The 24,286-nt window shown below is 44.1% G+C and overlaps 1 protein-coding gene across 1 annotated transcript; it reads right to left on the reverse strand.

Annotated features, from left to right (window-relative positions):
• Window positions 1-903: 903 nt before the first annotated feature.
• LOC139227935 (pepsin A-like) lies at window positions 904-14,492 on the reverse strand. Its single transcript, XM_070859091.1, has 9 exons — window positions 14,437-14,492; window positions 14,192-14,339; window positions 9,855-9,972; window positions 7,927-8,045; window positions 7,275-7,474; window positions 6,370-6,489; window positions 5,064-5,208; window positions 3,947-4,045; window positions 904-1,574 (listed from the first exon to the last, which is right to left on the reverse strand). The coding sequence occupies exons 1-9, from the start codon at window positions 14,490-14,492 to the stop codon at window positions 1,428-1,430; spliced, it is 1,152 nt and encodes a 383-aa protein (XP_070715192.1). The 3' UTR covers window positions 904-1,427.
• Window positions 14,493-24,286: the final 9,794 nt, after the last annotated feature.

Here is a 24,286-nt window from a genome sequence, read left to right on the forward strand (position 1 = left end):
CACACTTAGACTATGTGCCTGCTCCTTTAATAAATTTGCTTCACATTTTAAGCTTTGGGCCAGGAAAGGCGAGGTTATTTTGAGGTAGAAATGGGTGGAGTTGGCATCGTGCACACCCCGTCCACTCGCCGGCTTTGAGCAGCCTGAAAGGAAACATTGGAGGCCGCTCAGAAAATGGCCGACGTTTCTTTTTCAGTCAAGGTGGTGAGCGGCCTGGAGGGGCACTGAGAGGCGATGGTGTTCACAGGCACCTGCTGCCCTTCTCCTTCAAAATAAATTGCAGGGCAATGGAGAAAGGGCGGGGGAGGGGGACTAGTTGAAGTGCTCTTGCAGAGAGCCAATACGGGCTCGATGGGCTGAATGGCCTCCTAATGTGCTGTAACCATTCTATGATTCTATACTTCAACAAAGTAATCTGAAACATTAACTGATTCTTCAGATGCTGACCTACTGTATATTTCAAATACTTAAAAATACTTTTAAGTTAATCAAACATTGTCTCTCAGAAACATCGCTGGCCATTTTAGAAGTTCTAGGCCGAGCTTCACTAAAATTTAGTCCCAAATGGAAATGAGATCCACCATCTTGAATCAATGGGTGCTTGTATTTGAATTATTCTGATATCTCAATTATAGTCAAAACCAGACTCCATCCCCCGCCCCTGCTCCTGTCCAAATATCTGAGAACATCATTGAACAACCACTTCTCATGTGATCTGCAAATGCCTGCCTGTCCTTTGTAACTGTTTCAATGAGTGAACCACACCATAAATCAAAGTAAATGTGAACTGAATTGAGTCCCAGGCCCACACAGACATAAAAGGAACAAGAGATGGGAGAGCTGGGAGTATGCGTTTCATGGTTATATTTTATTGAACAATTTTAGGAACAGTTGCGATGAAGAGATTCCAATGGATAGAAAAAGCTGCTGTGTGATGTTCGGGTCACATTTACATCGAATGAGGTTTCCCTGCACAGTCATCCACCTTCAGCAGAAATGTGAATGGCTCTGGAGCGAATCACTGCACCAATAATATATCACAGCTGAATGTCAGAGCCAAGAAAGTACTGAGAGAAAGTGCTACACAATCAGAGAGGAGATATAATGAGACTATTTCAACATTCTCATTTCCAATGCCGTATCAGTGTTCTAAGACTATTCCTTTAAAAGCTCACCCTGACAAGGCATTTATTTAAGTTGTATTTCGATTTTCATTTTCTTTCAGTTGTAACTTAGTGCAAAGCACAAAGCCACAGCCAAGCTGTCAATGGTGTATCTCTGATTATAGTCATCCAAGATATGATGACTTGATCTCTTACACTCTGCAGCCGGGAGACAAATGCTGCACTGGGGGATCATGGGATGGCTTAAATCCACCTCAAAATGTGAATCAGGGTGTGCTTTCAATGAGAACAGAGCTGAATAAATTAGGCAGCACGAGCCAAACCCACACGGTTGTTCCCTCTGTCGAAAATGGAGTAATATTCTCCAATGAACACATCTCCCAGAATCCAGAGGTTTCCACCAGTGTTGCCGAATCCACTGGAGCAGCTAACTTGGTTGTAGTAAGAGCTCTATAAGAAAAAGAAAGACAATTAACACTGCGTCATATGTCCGTCTCCTTTAGTGATTGCTGCAGCATAGATTGGAGAAAAGCTGATTTTGAAGGGCTGGGAACAGATCATGGGAAAATAAAATGGGCAACAATATTGGCAAAAACCGATATAGAGCGATGGTAATGCAGTAGATGTAATTCATTTAGATCTCCAAAATGCCTTTGATAAGGTTCCCTATAATAGAGTGATGAACAAGGTCAGAGAATGCGGAGTCAGGGGTCAAGTAGCAGAATGGATAGCTCGCTGGCTTCAAGACAGAAAGCAGAGAGTAGAAGTAAAAGGTGGCTCTTCACAGAGGCAGAAGGTGGGCAGTGGTGTTTCACAAGGATCAGTGCTGGGACTGCTGTTGCTCACAATTTATATTAACCATTTAGACTTTGGAATCCAAAACACAATTTCTAAATTTACGAATGATACCAAATTGGGGGATATTCAATTCTGAGGAGGACTGAACAAATTACAGGAGGACATTAATAAACTTGCAGCATGGGCATATAATTGGCAAAATAAGTTCACCACAGATAAATGTGAGATATTACATTTTGGTAAGAAGAATCGGGAGGTCACTTATTACTTGGACGGTGAGAGTCGAGGTGGGGTAGAGGAACAAAGGGATCTCGGAGGACAAATACACACGTCGCTAAAAGTTGCGATGCAGCTTAGCAAGGCCATTAAAAAAGCAAACCAAGCACTAGGGTTTATATCTAAAGGTATAGAATTGAAAAGAGGGAAGTTAAGCTAAACCTGTATCGAACCTTGGTTGGACCACAGAATAATGTGTGCAGTTCAGGTCGCCATATTATAAAAAGGATATAGAAGCAAAGGAGAGAGTGCAGAGAAGATTTACAAGGATGATATGAGAAATGCCAGAGTATACATATCAGGAAAGGATGAACAGGCTGGGTATCTTTTCTCTTGAAAAAAGAAGACTGAGGGCTGACCTAATAGAGTTCTTTAAAATTATGAAAGCTGTTGATAGAGTGGATACAGAGAGAATATTTCCATTTTTGGGGGAGAGCATCACCATCATCATCATAGGTAGTCCCTCGGAATCGAAGAAGACTTGCTTCCACTCCTGAAGTGAATTCTTTGGTGGCTGAACAGTCCAATACGAGAGCCACAAACTCTGTCACAGGTGGGACAGATAGTCATTGAGGGAAGGGGTGGGTAGGACTGGTTTGCTGCATGTTCTTTCCTCTGCCTGCGCTTGATTTCTGCATGCTTTTAGCGTTGAGACTCGAAGTGCTCCCGGATGCACTTTCTCCACTTAACGCAGTCTTTGCCAGGGACTCTCAGTGGTGATTTTGCACTTTATCAGGGAGGCTTTGAGGGTGTCCTTGTAACATTTCCGCTGCCCACATTTGACTCATTTGCCGTGAAGGAGCTCCGCATAGAGCACTTGCTTTGGGAGTCTCGTGTCTGGCATGCAAACTATGTGGCCTGCCCAGCGAAGCTGATCGAGTATGGTCAGTACTTCAATGCTGGGGATGTTAGCCTGGATGAGGACACTGATGTTGGTGCACCTGTCCTCCCAGGGGGTTTGTAGGTTCCCGCGGAGACATCGTTGGTGATATATCTCCAGCGACTTGAGATGTCTTCTGTACATTGTCCTTGCCTCTGAGCTATACAGAAAGTTGGGTATTACTACAGCCCTGTGGACCATGGGCTTGGTGGTAGATTTGAGGGCTTTATTTTCGAACATTCTTTTCCTCAGGCAGCCGAAGGCTGCACTGGCATACTGGAGGCAGTGTTGAATCTCCACACCAATGTCTGCTTTTGTTGATAAGAGGCTCCCGAGGTATGGGAAATGGTGCACATTGTCGAGGGCTGCACCGTGGATCTTGATGACTGGGAGGCAGTGCTGTGTGGTGAGGACAGGCTGGTGGAGGACCTTTGTCTTACGGATGTTTAGCGTAAGGCCCATACTTTCGTATGGGGGAAGAGCATAACTAGAGGCCATCAATCTAAGATAGTCACCAAGGAATCGAATCAGGAATTCAGAAGAAGATTTTTACCTAAAGAGTGGTGAGAATGTGGATCTCGCTACCACAGAGAGTGGTTGAAGCGAATAGTATAGATGCATTTAAGGGGAGGCTAGACAAGCATATGAAGGAGAAGGGAATAGAGGGGTATGCGGATAAATTTAGATGAGGAAAGACGGGAGGAGGTGTGAATGGACCATGGACTGATTGGGCCGAATGACCTGTTTCTGAGCTGTATATCCTAATGTAATCTTATGAACTGTTTGATAAATTCCTGAAAAATTATTCCATTACATTTCTTGAAATGTTAAGCTTACTCTAGCAGCCTATTGCTGTCCACTAACATACCTTCAATGTGTAGGCGCTGGCAGGAAGAGGATAGTCAACTCCATTGATTGTGAAGACCACATCAGGCATGCTGCTCATCTTGTTACAGTTTATGTTATACTGCAAGAAAATAGCAACAGTGTTCAGTGACTGCTTCAGTGTAGGGATTTACAATACATCACTTACAGTGCAATGGTATTCTCGGGAATCAGAACAGGGATTAATAGGAGGTGACATTGGAAGAAACAAACAGGCAAAAAGGAAATGGTTAGAGAAAAAACATCGGCTGTTCCCAGGATATATTTGACATCAATTCAGCAGCATCATGCTAAAACATTTTGAAATATTAATGCTCATCGAAACTTTAAAGCAATATTAAGATTGGGGTTTGTGCATTTCGTCAACACTGATGCTGTGGCCTATTTCAGCATTACTTTTTGTCCCTGAATGCGTAGATTCAAAAATGTAAAGATTCTTTGGGCTAAATCATCGGTTTTCAGCGATAACGGCAGTTTTACGCCAAAATTAATGTTTTCATTGTATTACCGTTTTTAAGCCTAAGTTTCGGCCTTTACATCTCGGTAAAGTCAGCGTTACATGAGGATTCGCGGCGCAAACCGCGAGTTTCAGCAACTTTAGTCCAGGGCCGGTAGCACTGCGAGAGAGGCCTTGGGAGGCGGGGGGGGAATTGCAAAAAACATTCAAAAAACATTCAAAAAACCCGGCGGTACGTGGAAGGACTGCCGTAGAAGTTGCTGGAAGACCCCGCCCACCGTGTTTTCACCACGGTGGGTCAAATCGTGGTGAAAACCTGGTTGCTAGGTCGGTGAAAATTTAGCACTTTGCCTTGAACTTGCTACAAATGGTGATGCATTTCCAAATATTTCTGGGGCAGAACATCCATGCTACAGTGATTATTGCCTCAAGTCAATGGAATTTAATTTGACAACCCCAAGTGGCTGAGAGAACTTTTTACAATGCACATTATATATGAGAAGTTGCAATATTATTACAAATAAATCAGTTTTCACTTTGTAATAACTGAAATGATCTGCTACAGGATGTAGTGTGAAACAATCGTTGTTGCAGACTTAGACACTCCTATACCACACCAGATAATATAAGATGCCATCTCTACCTGGCCATAGGAACCTGGAGTTGCTCCAATGCCCTGCTGAATGTTGCTGATGTATGAGCTGGGACCAACAAGAAGAGAAGTGCCGGTATCGACAATAGCAGGACAACCATATTCACAGGCCACAACCTGACCATTGATTGTCACTCTGAGGGAGAAAAATGCAGCAAGGGTTAGTCAAAGATCTAAAACTGCCAGACTTTGTTACAAACCTTTGTATGCAGCGGGTGCTTAGGATCTGGAATGCACTGCCTAGCAGGTGGAGGCCGATTCAATTGTGGCTTTCAAAAGGGAAAGAGAGAAGTACCTGAAGGAAAAAATTTGCAGAGCTACGGGTAAAGGGCAGGGGGAAGGGGGAGGGGAGGCAGGGGGGTGGGCGAGGGACGGGGTGGACTAGCTGAAGTGCTCTGGCAGTGAGCCGAAATGGGCTCAACGGGCCGAATGGCTGCCTTCTGTTCTGTATCCCTCATATGATTCTATCACTTATTAGATTAATTGAACAAGTAATGCCAAGCTGTGTCGACTAATCAGCTGAGACATTTGTTATATTTTCAGTAAATGCTGACACTACTGAGAAGTTCAACACAGGCTCAGTAATGTATTTATTTTCTTTTAAATCATATCTTTCTCCGTAGTTTTGTAAAGCCAACTTCTAGGATTCAGTAGAGAAGCAGACAATATTGAGTTCCACATTTCACTGGCACCAATATCTGTTGGTTCAAGGATGCCAAGAACAGGTTCCCCAATTCCCAGGTCCTGCAGTGTGATGAGAAACTCATTCACGGACACAGTGGTGAACCAACCAAACATGGGTTGTAGTGATTCCAATAATTCCTCCAATTGATGGTGCACTTGCATGCCTTTGTACATAACATTGCAGGGCAACCTCAGACACATATGTCAGGCCCAGTTGTCCCTGCCAAACCAACAAGGCAACAAAAACGCCAATACAGTATAAGGTTATGGTTGCCCCAGACGCCACTTGCCTTCATTGTGTGAAGGGGTGTTCAGTGTAATTAAAATGGGCTTTGGCGTTTGACTACCAACAGAATTTTCATGTGGTCACTATTAACTCAAAGTACGTTCAGTAATATATATCTACTTATGTTGATATGATTGGAGCTAAACATTGATTGCAAGACTGAAAGAAGCGAATGAGATTTTTTGCTGCCACAAAAGTTTTCTCCTGAAAATTATAAATAGCTTTATAATTAGCACATTGTCTCGATAAACGTTGATCTTATTCCAAGGTTGATTTGTCGAGTGCCACTTTCAGAACTATTCCCGTTGTCGATGGGTAATCACTCACCTGTCAATGAGGATTTGCCAGTACGCGTCACGAGTGACGGGAACCCAGTTAATTTGCCCTGTGAAGTGGTTGTAATCAATTCCACCAAACACAACTTCACTCCCGGACTGACCAGTCTCTCTGTGAAGCAAAGGTGAATAAATAAAGCTCAGAGGCAAAGAAACAATTTCAGTAACATTGAAATATTTCTGGTTTAGAGATTTAGCACCTGGTGGTCTCATTGCCGATTGGATATTTTTTAATTCGTACACGGGATGTGGGCATCGCTGGTGAAGCTGGCATTTATTGCCCATCCCTAATTGCCATTGAGAAGGTGGTGGTGAGCTGCCCTCTTCAACCTGCAGTCCTTGTGGTGAAGGTACACCCACAGTTTGATGCAACAGTTTGGTAAAACTGAGTGTCCCGCTCGGCCATTTCAGAGGGCAGTTAAGAGTCAACCACATTGCTGTGGGTCTGGAGTCACATACAGGTAAGGATGGCAGGTCTCCTTCCCCAAAGGGCAGGAGTGAACCAGTTGGGTGTTTACGACAATCTGGTAGTTTCATGGTCACCATTACTGATACCTGCTTTTTAATCCCAGATTGATTTAATTAAGTGCAATGAAATCCCACAGATGTCGTGGTGGGACTTGAGCTCAATGTCTCTGAATTACTACTCCAGTAACATAACCACTTTGTAACTGTACCCCCATTGTATCTCAATCATCATTTCTCCAAATCAGTTTCTGAAAGCCATTGATTGCAATATGTCAGTATCCTTGCCATAAGTATTCCAGGAAACACATACCATCCAATAGGACACTATCAAGCATATATGCCCTTTAAATGAATTGTACAGGATTTAGTCTGGGTTCTGCTGCATTCAGGGAAGTAAAAGGCAGCAACAAATGGGTGAGAAATGTTTACCTTGTCAGGTAGACGGAAAAGAGAGGCTCCTGCACCAGGTGCTGAGACATCATGTTATCGAACACAGTGGTGGCACCTGATGCTGCAAGAGATGGATAACCCAAGCCGAGAATTCCATCGAATTTACAGTAGGAAAAGAAACCGCCAGGTTCAGTCTCACTTAAACCAAATTCTTGTTTGTTGACAGCTATGTTCGAAAGCTAGAAAAACAAGAGCAAGTGACGAATCAGGGGTACTGGAGCAGAATGGTATCCTGTGAATGATATCCACTGGATAGTTAACGACTGATTTGGTTCCCTCTGCAAAACTTTTAATGGGTTTGTGGGGATTTGCTTATTCCTTTTGAAACCAAGTTGACTGTCCCCATGACATGTTACTGTAGGCAAACTGTTTAACCGACAGGCGCTCAGACTCGAGGTACAAATATTATGATTGCCTCTTCATAAATTTCAAAACATCAGCTTCAAGCTGAAGACACCCTGTGCTACATCACCATTACACATCCACTCAACTGTCTGGCTTCTGAACTGACAGAACTTATTATGTTGGATTCCAAGGTCTTTGTATCTTTGATTTGAACCTATAACTTTTGGAACACAATTATCACTGCTTTGGAATTTGATATATTTGATGAAGGTTACAGTCTACTTACTCTGACAGTGTCATATCCCAGTCGCCCAGTCATGCTGCCTGTGCCATACTGGATGGATACGGACTGGCCATTTGAATAATATGTTGAGGATGTTCTTGGGTTGAATCTGTGATGAGTCACTGCAAAGAAACATCGATTTCATCAAATTCATCGGAATGTGTCAGCATTTAGTCCAGGGCTGGGTCAAACAAATGGGCCGAAAAATAATCTCATTCTTCACATTTAAGAAATAATTTACTTTTGTTACTCAATTTTTTTCTGCCTCATTTGTGTATAACTGGCTGGATTTTCCTTGGAGCAGGAACCTGGGAACATGGGGAGGGTCAGGAACTTTCATGGTTGGAAAATGTTTAGGTGAGGCTAGTGTGTGTATGGATGTGTGGGGGGCTCTGTGTGGAGGTGTATATATGTGTGCGCGTGTATCAGATTATGGTGTGTGTGTGTGTATATGTGTGTATGTAGGTGCGGGGGGTTCTGTGTGGAGGTGTATCTATGTGTGCGTGTGTATCAGATTATGGTCTGTGTGTGTGTATATGTGTGTGTATGTAGGTACGGGGGAGCTCTGTGTGGAGGTGTATCTATGTGTGCGTGTGTGTCAGATTATGGTCTGTGTGTGTGTATATGTGTGTGTATGTAGGTGCGGGGAGCTCTGTGTAGAGGTGTATCTATGTGTGTGTGTGTCAGATTATGATCTGTGTGTGTGTGTATGTAGGTTGCCAATATCTTGGCTGCTGCACTTGCACATCTCTTCAATGCTTGCAGTACATTTGCAGCATTTGTGCTTGTGCCACCAGAAGTTAGTGTGTATGCGAGGGCCCTGGGGCATCACGGGCCAGCCCACACTGCAATATGTGTGCATGCTAGGTCCGTGCAGCAGAGCAGGTCTCCAGTCGTCTTGATTAATCCTTGCCACTGGACCAAGACCCTCGCTCTGTCAAGCTCTGTGCAATGGCTACCATGCGTTAATAAAATCCACGCACAGGCATCTTCCACGCTTCCGGGATCTGGAATATAAGTTCGGGATCTGGAACATTGAAACATCTGTGAACTCATCCCTTTTTGGCTTGAAAGCTTGTCATACTCGCTTCAAGAGATTGCCTATGATGATGGTATGTCGGTGCGGAGGGCTCTGAATTATAGTGTGTGTGTGTGTGTGTGTGTGTGTGTGTGTGTGTGTGTGTGTGAATATTGGGTTGAATCTGTGATGGATCATTGCAAAAAAACATCCATTTAGTTCATCCAATAAATTAAAAAAAATGTCAACCTTTAGTTCAATGCTGGATCAAACATTTGTGCCCAAAAATAATCTAATTCTTCTTATTTCAGAATGTGCCAATCCTATCCAGGAGTGAAGTCTGTGTATTTCTCGCATTCTTTCCCTTTAGTTAGACATTTAAATTAGAGAATGGACGGGGCAGAATCCCTGCTCATTAGGTATTTAAATTGGAGTCATATAGGTTGAAAAGGAGTTCCAACATCATACTGAGGTTTGACACTGCACTGTACCTACACACCATGTGATGTCAATCAAAGCGATGTGAGGCTCCCAGCTCCAGGGTATGTCACTCCAGAGTTAGATTGGGCCGTACCTACAGATCGACACTGCATGTTTAGCATTGGTGTGAAGTGGAAATTGTTCTACACCAATGCTACATTTGCCGTGTAAACCCACCCGAGGATTCGTCCAACTCCAGAGGGAGACAACGAACCACAGCTAAAACCGCCAGGAAATCAAAGCTCTGTTAAATTTCTCTCCGAGCCCAGAGATAACCAAGTGAAAGTGCAGAGTATCATCCAATCTACGCACACTGTCTCGCTGTGACTATGGTAGAAATATTATTCTCTTCCAATCCCAGTTGCAGAGCTGGCCCTCAATGAGAAAGGTCAAGAGCGGAAGCGTGTTTAAGAGCAGGGTAATATTCACTCACTGCATGGTTGTTGGGAACAGTAAATCGATGGAACCCAAAGATTGGAGGAGCCAGTGTCAAAGAGGACGGTGAAGCTCTGTGGTGGATTCCCGATGCTGATTGCTCCATAGTATGACAACTGTCAGCAAAAACAGAGAGACCACAATGTATCAAGTGGACAAATACCAGTGCAACATGTTTTCTTAGATTCAAATTCCTCTATACCATCAGAAAATGTAAAACTCCCCAAAACACCTTTTCAAATCCAGGTGCAGAAGTCTGCAGTCCATTTAAATGCAAGTGTGCTTACTCTGTTTCGATGTATTATACAGGATAATATCTTTCATGGTTGGGATGATGTTGAGTCTTTCGACCATTAGCCCTCTTGATTTCAAATGTCATCTCGACAATACTGCCAGCGGAAGGAACGCGCGGCAAACCTGTCCCACCCTCCCTTACCCTCAACGAATATCTGTCCCACCTGTGACAGGGACTGCAGCTCTCGTATTGGACTGTTCAGCCACCTAAGGACTCATTCTAAAGTTGGAAGCAAGACTTCCTCGATTCCGAGGGGGGTGTTTGCTAGTGCTGTTGGGGAGGAGTTAAACTAATATGGCAGGGGGATGGGAACCAATGCAGGGAGACAGAGGGGAACAAAATGGAGACATAAGTAAAAGATAGAAAGGAGATGAGTAAAAGTGGAGGGCAGAGAAACCCAAGGCAAAAAACAAAAAGGGCCACTGTACAGCAAAATTCTAAAGGGTCAAAGTGTAATAAAATCCAGGAGAGGGCTCTGAGCTAGTTAGAATGGGTGAGATCTCAGATGAACAGGACCCCAAGAAAGAATGCAAAACTCAGGAGGCAACAGAGCAGAGTAGCACTGGGGTAAGGGTAAATCATAAGGTGATAGGAAGGGACAATATGTATGAATATAAGGGGGCTGCAGAAGGGGTCAAAACTAAAAATCATGGTCTAAAAACTAGTATTAAAACACCCTACCTAAACGCACGCAGCATTCAAAATAAAGTAAATGAGTTGACGGCACAAATCATTAAAATGGGTATGATTTGGTGACCATTACAGAAACGTGGTTGCAGGGTGGCCAAGACTGGGAATTAAACATATAGGGGTATCTGACAATTCGGAAGGATAGACAAGAAGGTAAAGGAGGTGGGGTAACTCTGTTAATAAAGGATGATATCAGGGCAGTTGTGAGAGATGATATTGGCTCTAATGAACAAAATGTTGAATCAGTGTGGGTGGAGATTAGAGATAGTAAGGGGAAAAAGTCACTGGTGGGTGTAGTTTATAGGCCCCCAAATAATAACTTCACGGTGGGGCGGACAATAATCAAGGGAATAATGGAGGCATGTGAAAAAGGAACGGCAGTAATCATGGGGGATTTTAACCTACATATCGATTGGTCAAATCAAATCGCACGGGGTAGCCTGGAGGAGGAATTCATAGAATGCATACGGGATTGTTTCTTAGAACAGTATGCTACAGAACCTACAAGGGAGCAAGCTATCTTAGATCTGGTCCTGTGTAATGAGTCAGGAATAATAAGCGATCTCCGAGTAAAAGATCCTCTCGGAATGAGTGATCACAGTGTGGTTGAATTTGTAATACAGATTGAGGGTGAGGAAGTAGTGTCTCAAACGAGCGTACTATGCTTAAACAAAGGGGACTACAGTGGGATGAGGGCAGAGTTGGCTAAAGTAGACTGGGAACACAGACTAAACGGTGGCACAATTGAGGAACAGTGGAGGACTTTTAAGGAGCTCTTTCATAGTGCTCAACAAAAATATATTCCAGTGAAAAAGAAGGGCGCTAAGAGAAGGGATAACCAGCCGTGGATAATGAAGAAAATAAAGGAGAGTATCAAATTAAAAACCAATGCGTATAAGGTGACCAAGGTTAGTGGGAAACTAGAAGATTGGGAAAATTTTAAACGACAGCAAAGAATGACTAAGAAAGCACTAAAGAAAGGAAAGATAGATTACGAAAGTAAACTTGCGCAAAACATAAAAACAGATAGTAAAAGCTTTTACCGATATATAAAACGGAAGAGAGTGACTAAAGTAAATGTTGGTTCCTTAGAAGATGAGAAGGGGGATTTAATAATGGGAAATGTGGAAATGGCTGAGACCTTAAACAATTATTTTGCTTCGGTCTTCACAGTGGAAGACATAAAAACCATGCCAAGAATTGCTGGTCACGGGAATGTGGGAAGGGAGGACCTTGAGACAATCACTATCACTAGGGAGGTAGTGCTGGACAGGCTAATGGGACTCAAGGTAGATAAGTCCCCTGGTCCTGATGAAATGCATCCCAGGGTATTAAAAGAGATGGCGGAAGTTATAGCAGATGCATTCGTTATAATCTACCAAAATTCTCTGTGGAGGTACCAGCGGATTGGAAAGCAGCTAATGTAACGCCTCTGTTTAAAAAAGGGGGCAGACAAAAGGCAGGTAACTATAGGCCAGTTAGTTTAACATCTGTAGTGGGGAAAATGCTTGAAGCTATCATTAAGGAAGAAATAGCATGACATCTAGATAGGAATAGTGCAATCAAGCAGACGCAGCATAGATTCATGAAGGGGAAATCATGTTGAACTAATTTACTGGAATTCTTTGAGGATATAACGAGCATGGTGGATAGAGGTGTACCGATGGATGTGGTGTATTTAGATTTCCAAAAGGCATTCGATAAGGTGCCACACAAAAGATTACTGCAGAAGATAAAGGTACGCAGAGTCAGAGGAAATGTATTAGCACGGATCGAGAATTGGCTGGCTAACTGAAAGCAGAGAGTTGTGATAAATGGGTCCTTTTCGGGTTGGAAATCGGTGGTTAGTGGTGTGCCACAGGGATCGGTGCTGGGACCACAACTGTTTACAATATACATAGATGACCCCTGGAAGAGTGGACAGAGTGTAGTGCAACAAAATTTGCAGATGACTCAAAGATTAGTGGGAAAGAGGGTTGTGTGGAGGACACAGAGAGGCTGCAAAGGGATTTAGATAGGTTAAGCGAATGGGCTAAGGTTTGGCAGACGGAATACAATGTCGGAAAATGTGAGGTCATCCACCTTGGAAAAGAAAACAGTGAAAGGGAATATTATTTGAATGGGGAGAAATTACAACATGCTGCGGTGCAAAGGGACCTGGGGGTCCTTGTGCCTGAATCCCAAAAAGTTAGTTTGCAGGTGCAGCAGGTAATCTGGAAGGTGAATGGAATGTTGGCCTTCATTGCGAGAGGGATGGAGTACAAAAGCAGGGAAATCCTGCTGCAACAGTACAGGGTATTGGTGAGGCCGCACCTGGAGTACTGCGTGCAGTTTTGGTCACCTTACTTAAGGAAGGATATACTAGCTTTGGAGGGAGTACGGAGACGATTCACAGGCTGATTCCGGAGATGAGGGGGCTACCTTATGATGATAGATTGAGTAGATTGGGTCTTTACTCGTTGGAGTTCAGAAGGATGAGGGGTGATCTTATAGAAACATTTAAAATAATGAAAGGGATCGACAAGATAGAGGCAGAGAGATTGTTTCCACCGGTCAGGGAGACTAGAACTAAGGGGCACAGCTTCAAAATACTGGGGAGCCAATTTAAAACCGAGTTGAGAAGGAATTTCTTCTCCCAGAGGGTTGTGAATCTGTGGAATTCTCTGCCCAAGGAAGCAGTTGAGGCTAGCTCATTGAATGTATTCAAATCACAGATAGATAGATTTTTAACCAATAAGGGAATTAAGGGTTATGGGGAGCGGGTGGGTAAGTGGAGCTGAGTCCACGGCCAGATCAGCCATGATCTTTTTGAATGGCGGAGCCGGCTCGAGTAGCTAGATGGCCTACACCTGTTCCTAATTCTTATGTTCTTATGTTCTTATGATGATGAATGCCAGCATTGCCGGAAGCCCACCCAACGGCACAAGTCATACTAGTTAATGGTCCCTAGAAACAGTGACCCAGTAACCATCAGCAATGGTTCAGCCAGGGGCTGCTGGTCAGTGGGTCGACCAGAAATCACCAGTAACTTCTCACATTGACCCAGGAGTCCCATCTCCGGAGCAAAAGGATTCAATGCTGTGGTCACCAGGCCTTTCGCACCTGTCAACAGCACAAGCTAGCACAGCTGAGTCGCATCCATTAACCCTTGCTGTGTAAGTTAGAGCAGGTCTAAGATCTACAGCACATGGTCTATTACCACATTCTGTCTGCTATTGAATTGTTACCTTTGACGAACAACTAACTCTGAGAAGAATATAAATTAGAGACAAAAGCTGCAATAATCGCAAATGAGATATAAATGTGTTTGTATTTCCCTCTTTAGTGTACAGAACTCACAGATTACTTACATCCAGGTAGTTAATCATTGGTTCTGTTGATGCCAGGGATCCTTCAAATTTTGAACAGGGATCATATGGATGATTCTTCAGGAAGTCCTCCAGCAAGCCCTTCTCCTGAAGAACATCACGGGCAGATTTACCCTTAATCAAGGGCACTCTGTAATGACAAGAAGTTCGAAATATTATCAACATTTACGGTTCGTTGGTGACAAATTATTCTTTGCATCTCTGACCCTCAGGTAATGATTTCCCACCTGATTAAACAATCAGAGAGCTGAATGCAAGCGAGTGTGATGAGGAGCCACTTCATCTTGTCAGTTGAATGGGTTCAGACCTCTTCGGAACCTAAACTTTGCGGTCTGCGCAGCAACATTTATACTCGCGGAGACCAAACCGTTCCATTGTCACGAGGCCTCAGATATGATCATTCAATATGGGAAGTAAATATTAATGTACTCAGGATTAGTTTATCACAAACACAATCACTTTTATTAAGGAAACTCTTCAACTTAAGTGCTAACTAATTTGGGTTATCATAAAACTAAGTTTTGTAGCATTAAAGTTTAGTCTTATGATTGATAACGCAACTATAAATATATTTGCAAATCAGGCTAAAAACAGTCTTATCAAAACCACAAAATAGGATCGTCACATGTGCATTAGAAGATGACTTAACTCTTTCACTGCTGGATATAACATTTAGCTGTTCAGCCACTGCCGAGGTTAGAATAAATCCAATGCTGAATTTCCAGGAGTGTGCTACCTGATTATACTTTAATTGAGGGGCTTCAATTGACAACATCAGTTGCAAGAGCAATGATCTGCTCATTTAGAAAAGTCATTTCCCAACAAGGGGATGATCTGTGCATTTGAAATGTGCTCTTATGTCAAGTGTCGAGCGCGGCTTAGTGGTAAAAATTTCACCTTTGAGTCTGAGTGTTGTGACTTTAAGCCCCAGTCCAGGACCTGAGCACATAATCTCAGCTCACAGTTCAGAGCAGCATTGAGGGAATGCTGCATCATAAATGTTATGTATGTAAGCATTGTAACTGTGTAAGACTTGCCACCAGAGTTTGCACCTGTTGGAGACCCAAGGGTCACCTGCACACCTCATGCAAGCGAGTATAAAAGCTTGTCTGCCATGCTGCTTTGGCACTCTGGAGTTTTATTAAAGAGACTAAGGTCACATCAGTTTAAGCTCACAGTACTCAGTCTTGTGGAGTTATTCTGAACATAACAATTGGCGGCGGGTAAGAGATCACGAACTTTCACACGGTTATGACTGCCGTTGGTATTCTCGAGCGATTTGTAGAGGGTGATGATTGGGAAACTTTCGTTGAACGTCTCGATCAATACTTCGTTGCTGGATGCGGACGATAAAGCGATCAAACACAGGGCTATTCTCCTCACTGTTTGTGGGTCTACACCATACGGCCTCATCAATGCATCTGCTAGCACCAACGAAACTAATGGAAAGACATATGCAGAGTTGTGTACGTTGGTTCGGGAATACCTCAAGCCGAAGGAAAGCATCTTAATGGCCAGGTATCGTTTCTATATGCACCATCGCTCCGAGGGCCAGGACGTGGCGAGTTATGTCGCCGTCCTAAGACACCTTGCGGGACCTTGCGATTTTGCTGGATATTTGGGGGAACTTAAGTGCTAACTAATTTGGGTTATCATAAAACTAAGTGTTGTACTATTAAACTTTCGCCTTATGACTGATAACGCAACCATAAATATATTTGCAAATCAGGCTAAAAACAGTCTTATCAAAACCACAAAATAGGATCGTCACATGTGCATTAGAAGATGACTTAACTCTTTCACTGCTGGATATAACATTTAGCTCTTCAACCACTGCCGAGGTTAGAATAAAATCCAATGCTGAATTCCCAGGAGTGTGCTACCTGATTATACTTTAATTGAGGGGCTTCAATTGACAACATCAGTGCAGCATTGAGGGAATGCTGCATCTTTAGAGGTGTTGTCTTTTAGATGCCATATTTAACTGTGTGACCTTCTGCCTGCTCAGGGAAACTTTATCAAAGAAGAGTGGAGATTCTCCTCATGTTTCACCCAACATTCATCCCTCAAGCACCACCACCAGAACAGATTAACTCTCCTTCATCTCATTGTTGTTTGTGGGACTTTACTTTGTGCAAACTGACTGATATATATGCGTGCAAAACAATTGTGTCTACACTTGTGTGTTAGCTCATTTCAACCACGGTAATGCAATTGATTCCAACATTTTCCAGCCCAAATACTGCAAAAGGCCAGGGTTCCCTCTCCTGTTGATTATCCAATGGCCTTTGTTGGAATGTTGTCCCTATGGAGGTTGGATAAGGACAATATAGTGTTCAGAATGAATCCTCAAAACTGTTGTGACCTTGGTCTCTTTATTCAGACTCCAGAGTGCGGTAGCAGCATGGTGAATCACCTTTTATACCTGCTTGCCCCAGGGTGCACAGGTGACCCTTAGGTCTCCCACAGGTGTGCCCCCGAATGGCAAGTCTTACATATTGGTGAGGTTTACATACATACATAACATCACTCCCCCACAAAGTCTTGTGTACAAGTTATTTGCAAGTTGAGTCGATCAGGCGCCCTGTGTCCCCGGGTCGATCGCCTGAGTTGAAGTCCTGACGTGGTGGTTTCATCCTTGTGGTTGACGGCGAGGTCGATTGTGTTAGTGGGTCGCTGGGGGCCAGGTCCTTTCACAGTGGTTCCTGGTTATCTGTAGTTCGCAGTTTGATCTGGTCCAAATGCTCTGTGCGTTTGCCCATTACATGGTTTCACAATCAAACATTCCATTTTCATCACAAACGCTCCATTCCCTACTTTGGCTGATACAGTGCTAGTGGCCCATCTGGGGCCCTGAACATGGTCTGCATCGTTTATTCTGATGTCGCGTGGAGGAGCCGTGCGATCATGGTACATTCTCTGCTGACAGCATCCGGAAAGCTCGGTTCTGAGTGATTCTGTCTGGTGACTGCGTAGCACCCGGGATAGCCGGGTCTGTAGGGAGTTTACCGTGACATGTGTGGTGCTTGGCTTTATGATTTGGGCTGCCCGCTCCGGACTATTGTCGCTGACCCCAAGGTCTGGCAAGCCAAGGATGGCCGATATGGCCTCAAGACTTTCAGTAGTGGTGGAAAGCCTCGTGGTCCCCGTGGATCCTGGGCCATGGTATGGAGGTCCCGGGCCACCGACTGTTTGTAGCCTCCCTACGTTTCTTTGCAATGTTGCAGGGTTGTCCCATGGGGGCAACCTGATGGGATGAGCCTTTCGTCTTTGCGACGGATAAGCTGCAATATCCCGTCCAGCAGTTCACCGTTGGCAGACGGTAACGTGGGATCCTGGCTGGTCCAGGTCCTAAACTGGGGGACCGTTACGGTTGACCCCTCACTTTCTAGCACTTCCATGACAACGAGTAGGTCTGCAGGCTGCGCCATTTCCACCCCGGTGGTGGGCAACGGTAGCCTACTGAAGGCATTAGCGCTGTTCTCAGTGCTTGGCCCGTGGCGGATCATGTTACAGTGCACAGACAGTGTTAGACATTCTCGAAACAACGCATCAATAATGGTGCCTCTGCTCTCCCAAAACTGTGGGATGGGCAGCTTGTCTGATTCGAGCAAATATTGGGACACTCTTTGGTACGTCTCTTTTGTCCCATGAACCCAGGCTCCTGCCTTGGTTAACTTATTGGATACAAGTAGAAGCGGTTGGGGCTCGCCCGCTACTTTATCTTGCTGTACAACACGCCTGACCCCGTGTGATAACACATCACTTGTTACAAGTACTTTGTCAGATACATATATGACCGGTGTCCGCCCGCTACTTTGGCTTGTTGAAGGTACCCCCGATCCCATACGATAGTACATCATTGGCCACAAAAGAACGGTCACATGGGTTACATAGTGCAAACAACTTACTGGAACGTGGTGGGTTCCTGGCATTCTCAGCGGCCGCTCCTTTACCTTTTCCCCAAACCCAGTTGTCTTCCTTGCTGGGCAACACCTGCCTTTATTCCGTTGCGGCGACATCCCGTGGTCTGGACGCTCTCTCGTCCCGTGGTCTGGATGCACTTTCGTCCCGTGGTCTGGAAGCACTCTCGTCCATGTCTGTGATGCCGACTGCGATCGGCAAGATGCAGTTGGATCATTTCGGTCGGAGTCCCACTCCGCATGGTCGACCTGGAGACTCTTCCATCGTTGTGAAAGGGTCATCAGCTTTGGGTGGTGGGTACCGCGCTTGTACCACTGCTCGGTTGATCTTCACCTCCTCGTGGATGTGATGAGCGGCCTGTACCTCGGGGATCTGCAAATGGATCTGCACTTCGATGCCTGGTTCAGCTGAAGGTGGGGCTTTCCTCAGCCTTTGAGCAAGAGAGACATCGTTCGCCGGAGAAGGTAGGCAGAGGTCTTCCCAGTTCCATCAAATCTTCCCCAACCACCTCCTGCCAAGCAGCGTTGGCCCATCACGTGAAATAATCCACAGGGGTAAATCGTGCACCGCTCCCTCATGGGATACTCTGATGTCAACACTACCAATAACTGGTATCAGTTCCTTGGTGTAGGTGCGCAGATTTGCCTGAATTGGGATCAGCTTGGGTCGTTGTGCTCTGTCGCCCCACAGCCTCTCAAATGCCTTCTGGCTCATAACTGATTGACTCGCCCCCACGGAGATTGGCGTGCTGTTGAGTTCAACATTTAACATTATCGGAGGGCTTTTGATGGTGAAGATGTGTATCCCATATACTTCCTCTTCACCCTCAGGTCGAGTTGCCTCTCCTGCTCGTTCAGCGTGATCCTCGCTGGATCGGTCATCTTCTCCTGACTCTGCCACGTGGTGAATCACAGGTCGTTTGCATATTCGCTGGAGGTGCCCCATTGTTCCACAGCTCTTGCACACATAGGACTTGAATCGACATTGATGAGCTCTATGACTGCCCCTGCAGTTCCAACATGGTGCTAACTGAAACGTATTCACGCCCCACGGCAGTCTCTGAGTCACTCTAGGCCTAGGTCTGGCCTCTGCGGTTGTGTGGGCCTTGCCCTGTACAGTTCTGCCTGCTGAAAACATTATTTTATGCACAGTACTTGCCAGTGAACTTTGATGCTGTGAGGATATCTGTTTTGTGTTATCGCTCGTGGATGTGAAAGCTTGGGCTATCGTGATGGCCTTGCTCAAATCTAGGGATTCGGCAGACAGTGGTTTGCAAACAATGAACTCATGACCTATTCCAAGCACGAAAAAAATCCCGCAATATTTCCCTCAAGGATCCTGCAAATTCGCTCTGTCCCGTAAGGCGTCTTAGGTCGACGACAAAACTCGCCAAGTTCTGGCCCTCGGAGCGATGGTGCCTATAAAAGCAATACCTGGCCATTATGATGCTCTCCTTCGGCTTGAGATGTTCCCAAACCAGCGTACACAACTCTGTGTTAGACTTGTCCGTTGGTTTGACCGGTGCCAGCAGATTTTTGAGGAGGCCATATATTGAAGACTCACGAACGGTGAGGAGAATCGCCCTGCGCTTGGTCACCGTCTCAGTCTTGTCCAGTTCATTGGTCATGAAGTACTGCTCAATGAAGGCCTCCCAATCATCACCCTCAACAAAACTCTCGAGAATACCAACGGCAGCCATTACCGCATGAAAGTTCATGATCCGTTTCTCGTCGCCAATTTGTAGTGTTCAGACTAAATCCTCAAGACTGTATTGTAAGCTCAAACTGTTGTGACCTTGGTCTCTTTATTCAGACTCCAGAGTGTGGTAGCAGCATGGTGGGTAACCTTTTATACCTGCTTGCCCCAGGGTCCACAGGTGAACCTTAGGTCTCCCACAGGTGTGCCCCCTAGTGGCAAGTCTTACGTATTGGTGAGGTTTAAATACATACATAACAGACAGGATGAGGCTCTGCTGTGATCGCCGTTGAGTCCAACAGACCACTTGCATTCACGGTAAAAACTCAAGTCAAGAATGGCCACTTGGGTGAAACCAGCAATAAAAGACAAACCCAAAATCTGTTGACATTCTTTAAGAGAGGAGACAGGAACTGTGCTCAATTCACAGGGAACCACACTGGAGAGCTCTGGGTAACTCCCATCATGCTCTGCTGAGGCAAATTAACAGACGTGACACAGCCTTAAATCTCTGTTTTCTGCTGATTTGTGTCATATATCCTACCCACTTTAGTTCCAATTAGTTTCCTTGTATTAATCTTTTGCTCAAGAAACTCTGGAATGTTTTTTCCATTAAGGAGGAATGACTGCCCTCACACATGACTATCAACTGTTGCTTTGCTTGAACACCCATTGCCCGTTCTACAATCTGTATTATTTAACTTACTAGTTCTTGCTCCAGTGCGTATCTGGACCTAACAATGGCAGAGAAGTGGTTCAGATCAGCACATGGCAGGAGATCCGATAAGATTGTTTTCCCCATGTTAGATTACGTGATTTGGCAATGTAAGATGTAGACAGACAACAGGTGAGCGAACCAGTGGATCAGATTCTGTCTACTCCACCAGTGACACAAAAACCTTCAGTTTTTCAAGGTTGCGATAACTTCTTTAAGTCCTGCACGCAATCTCCTGTGCAATTACCATGTGGTGTATTATCCCTGAAAAGCTCTTGTTATCTGTAGACCAAGATTTTGGTAGTTGTGTGCACTTCATTGTATTTCTGTTTGGGTCTAGTCCCTGGCTATGTCAAAAGATCATGGACCTTTGTGAAAAGAAATTTTAACTGGGTCAAATTGTGCATATGCATGGTAAAATTGCTAGCAGAATTTCTCAAGCTATCACATTCCATTTGCTGTCAATTTTCATTTCCAAGGATTTGTTATTGAAGGCATACCTCTTTGGTACAGTCCTTATTGCACACATGATGCTTTCAAATTGGTTGCTCTCGGCAGCTGAACAATTTCAGAAAACTCCCCTTTAAGGGCGTAGCAGCAACCCTTTAAGAGCTCCTGGGCCACGCAATTTTATGACTTGCAGCCAAACTACTTCTAGGCCTGACTCCCTATGCACATTTTCCAGGCATGGAGAGTGTATTCCAATGAAGGAGCAGGCTATGAGTGAACACAATCCCCATTTTGCTGGAATCTGAAGAGCGGGTATCTACTCCACTGACCTGGCTGTGTATCCTGTTTACATGTCGCTCCCAAAGCCCCATGGCAGGCACATACATGGTCCACAAAGCTTGGACACACCTACTCTAGACCAGTCAGGATATTGGAGAATTATGTTCGAAAGCTCTTCAACGTCTCTAGCAGTTTATGACATCATTTGATTGTGTGGCACTCACACAGCACACTCCTCAGTATTTATTTTCCCATGGCGTTTAGAAATACGATTAATGGTCAGAAGTTTTCTCCCCCTTTTAATCAGTGAGAGCGTTTGGTTTAACAGTTACACTTCTTGTTAAGCAAGTCACCGTATGGTGACACATGTAATGTAACTTGATGAACGTACCACAATGTATCCTGGATTGTATGAATCGTACCTTGAAATGTAAAGTAAAGAAATGTATTGAACGGAACTGCGGTCAGCATCTAAATGTAATGTATGGAATTGCTGACCGCATCCAAATGTACTGAACTGCTTTCGAATGTATTGTGCAAATTTTTATATGAATAAAGTATATTTTGAAAAAAAAATTATATTCCTGCACTAAATTCTGGTGAAAAGTTTTGTTGATTTGCGTACGAGTAAAGAAAGAAATAGCTTGCATTTATATTGCTGCTTTCACGTCCTCGGGATATCCCGCAAATGCTTCACAGCATCTGAAGTACTTTTAAAGTGTACTCACTGTTCTAAAGTAAGGACACATAGCAGCAAGGTCCGACAAACAGCTATGAGATAACAGACGCAATAACCTGTTTTAGTGCTGTGTGTTTATAGATAAATGTAGGCCAGGATACCAGGAGAATTCCTTTGCTCTTCAGTTAGTGCCATGGGATCTTTTACATCCATGTGAGAAGGCAAAGAGCGAGGTCTCTGTTTAACTTCTCACCTAACAGACAATGGACCGGATTTTCCGGGATCTATGACAGCGTACACACAGCGTAAATGCCCCGCATGTTCCGGGTTTTCCCGTGCAATGTGCGTGCATGAAAACCCAGAACTTGCGATCTGTCAACTTTCAGCTTCACAGATCGTACGAGTCCAAAGGAAACGGACATTCACTGGCGCAGGGTTGGAATATTTGCCCGACTACTACCCAGCGAAAGCGCACGGAACTCTTACACCTGGTTAAAGCAGGCACAAGGTCTTTTTTTACCAGTGTAAGGTTTTAAATAAATATTAATATAATTAAAAAAAAATGATTTGAACATTCAAAAAACTTTAAAATTAGGTTAGATTATTTTTGTCCCCTTTAAAAATGTTTATTTATTTTTCAAAAATTTTAATTTCTGTTTGAAATGTTTAATTATATTGTACTTTAATTAATTTTAAACATTTGATGATTTATTTTGAGTAAGGTTGTGTGAAAATGGATTTATTATGTGTTTCCTATTATGCTCATGGGAATTCTATACGTAAATGGAATCTCCATAAGCATACTGCGAATCTCCTTTTTGATTGGTTGGGCCCAGCCCATGTGATCCCAGGGACGCTTGAGAACCGCCTGCACTCCTGGGATACATGGGCCTTTACGCAGGCCTACACCTGTAGGCGCAGGAGTGCAAGTCTTGGCAGGTCCGGGGGCATCATAGGCACGGATTATACTTGCGGTTCTGAGGCATTCGTCCGCAATTTCAGGTCCAGTATCTCCAGCAGTGCAGCACTCCCTCAGCACTACACTGGAGCATGGTTCTAGATTATATGCTCAAGTCTCTGGAGTGGGGCTTGAACCCACAACCCTCTGACTCAGAGGAAAGAGTGCTACTACTGTGTCAAGTTTGACACACGAGTTGTTGGATATCTTGCTGCCGCCTGCTCCTAATGCGACATCTTCAAGGCATAGGACAAGGGAAGAAAGGAACTCCACTCATTTTTCATTGATTAACTGAACACGGTGAAGGGTTCACTAAAGAAAATAAATGTGGAAAATTGTATGAAATGTTTTCCTTTCTTATTTCACGCTTATCTAAGTTATCCCAATGTTTTAACAATGCAACTATTACCATTTCCTCTGGAGATTTTTGAATTCTGGAAGATGTTTTATTGGACAATTTTTGATTGCAATAACTGGCGAGTGCATTTTACTCTGCTTTATTTTTTTAGCCATCACTTCATTTTGGACATTGCAAGATATTCAGGTGCAAAGGATGAACCACCGAAAACATAAAATGAAAACGAAATTCAGTAATGACATTGAAAGCCCCGTGATGAACGAAATATTTCTTTAATTCTGTACCAATTGATAACTTAGCACAATTACAATTCATGATTTAACCTGAAATATATAATTTGGTAAAACTGTGTTTTTTTACCGATCGACAGGTCAGGGGTATATGGGGCAACCTGTACAATTTCCACTGTCCACCTCAGCAACACTGGCGTAAATTGTTCATTCTGAGGCATACGTAAGGTTACATTTTTGTCAGGTGGAAAGTAAGATGTCCCATCATGTTCCATCAAGGTAACACAGCAGGTCGAGCATATTAGGCACAGCTATTTGGGAATGAGAGAAGACATGTGTCTAAAGTGACTGCAGTTGAGCAATGAAGCTACGATAGAGCTGTGCCATCTACTTCAGCATCACCACCAAGTAGCACGGCATATCAGCGTGGCACTGAGAGTGACTGAATGTTTTTATGCATTGGCTTCGTTCCAAGCTAACACTGTGGATACCGATAGTGTTTACCAGTTTGCCGTCCACAGTTAGATCTGTGACCTCCTTGGTACAATATTCAGCAGGATCAATGATTTCATCAATTTCTCCATTGACCCACCAGAGCAACATGAAAGGGAAAGAGAATTCTACTGGTCTGCTAGTGTTCCTAGAGTTGAGGAGGCTATTGAATGCACCCGTGTCACCATTTGTGCCTCTTAAGGAGGTGACACAGCTCTGTCACTACATGTAGCAAACAACATTCTATTCTCTCAATGTCTAGCTAGCATGTGATCACCAGAACACAATATGCAGATG

This window comes from Pristiophorus japonicus, chromosome 17 (genome assembly GCF_044704955.1).
Source record: "Pristiophorus japonicus isolate sPriJap1 chromosome 17, sPriJap1.hap1, whole genome shotgun sequence".
Classification (NCBI taxonomy): Eukaryota; Metazoa; Chordata; class Chondrichthyes; family Pristiophoridae; genus Pristiophorus; species Pristiophorus japonicus.

Bases quoted from the DNA above. Each gene is read 5' to 3' on its own strand.
- LOC139227935 (XM_070859091.1), bottom strand. From the start codon at position 14,492: ATGAAGTGGCTCCTCATCACACTCGCTTGCATTCAGCTCTCTGATTGT. The intron at 9,973-14,191 runs GTAAGTAATCTG...TTTTGCTGACAG, and splicing joins CAATGATTAACTACCTGGAT to TTGTCATACTATGGAGCAAT. The intron at 8,046-9,854 runs GTGAGTGAATAT...GTTTCTTTGCAG, and splicing joins CTGTTCCCAACAACCATGCA to TGACTCATCACAGATTCAAC.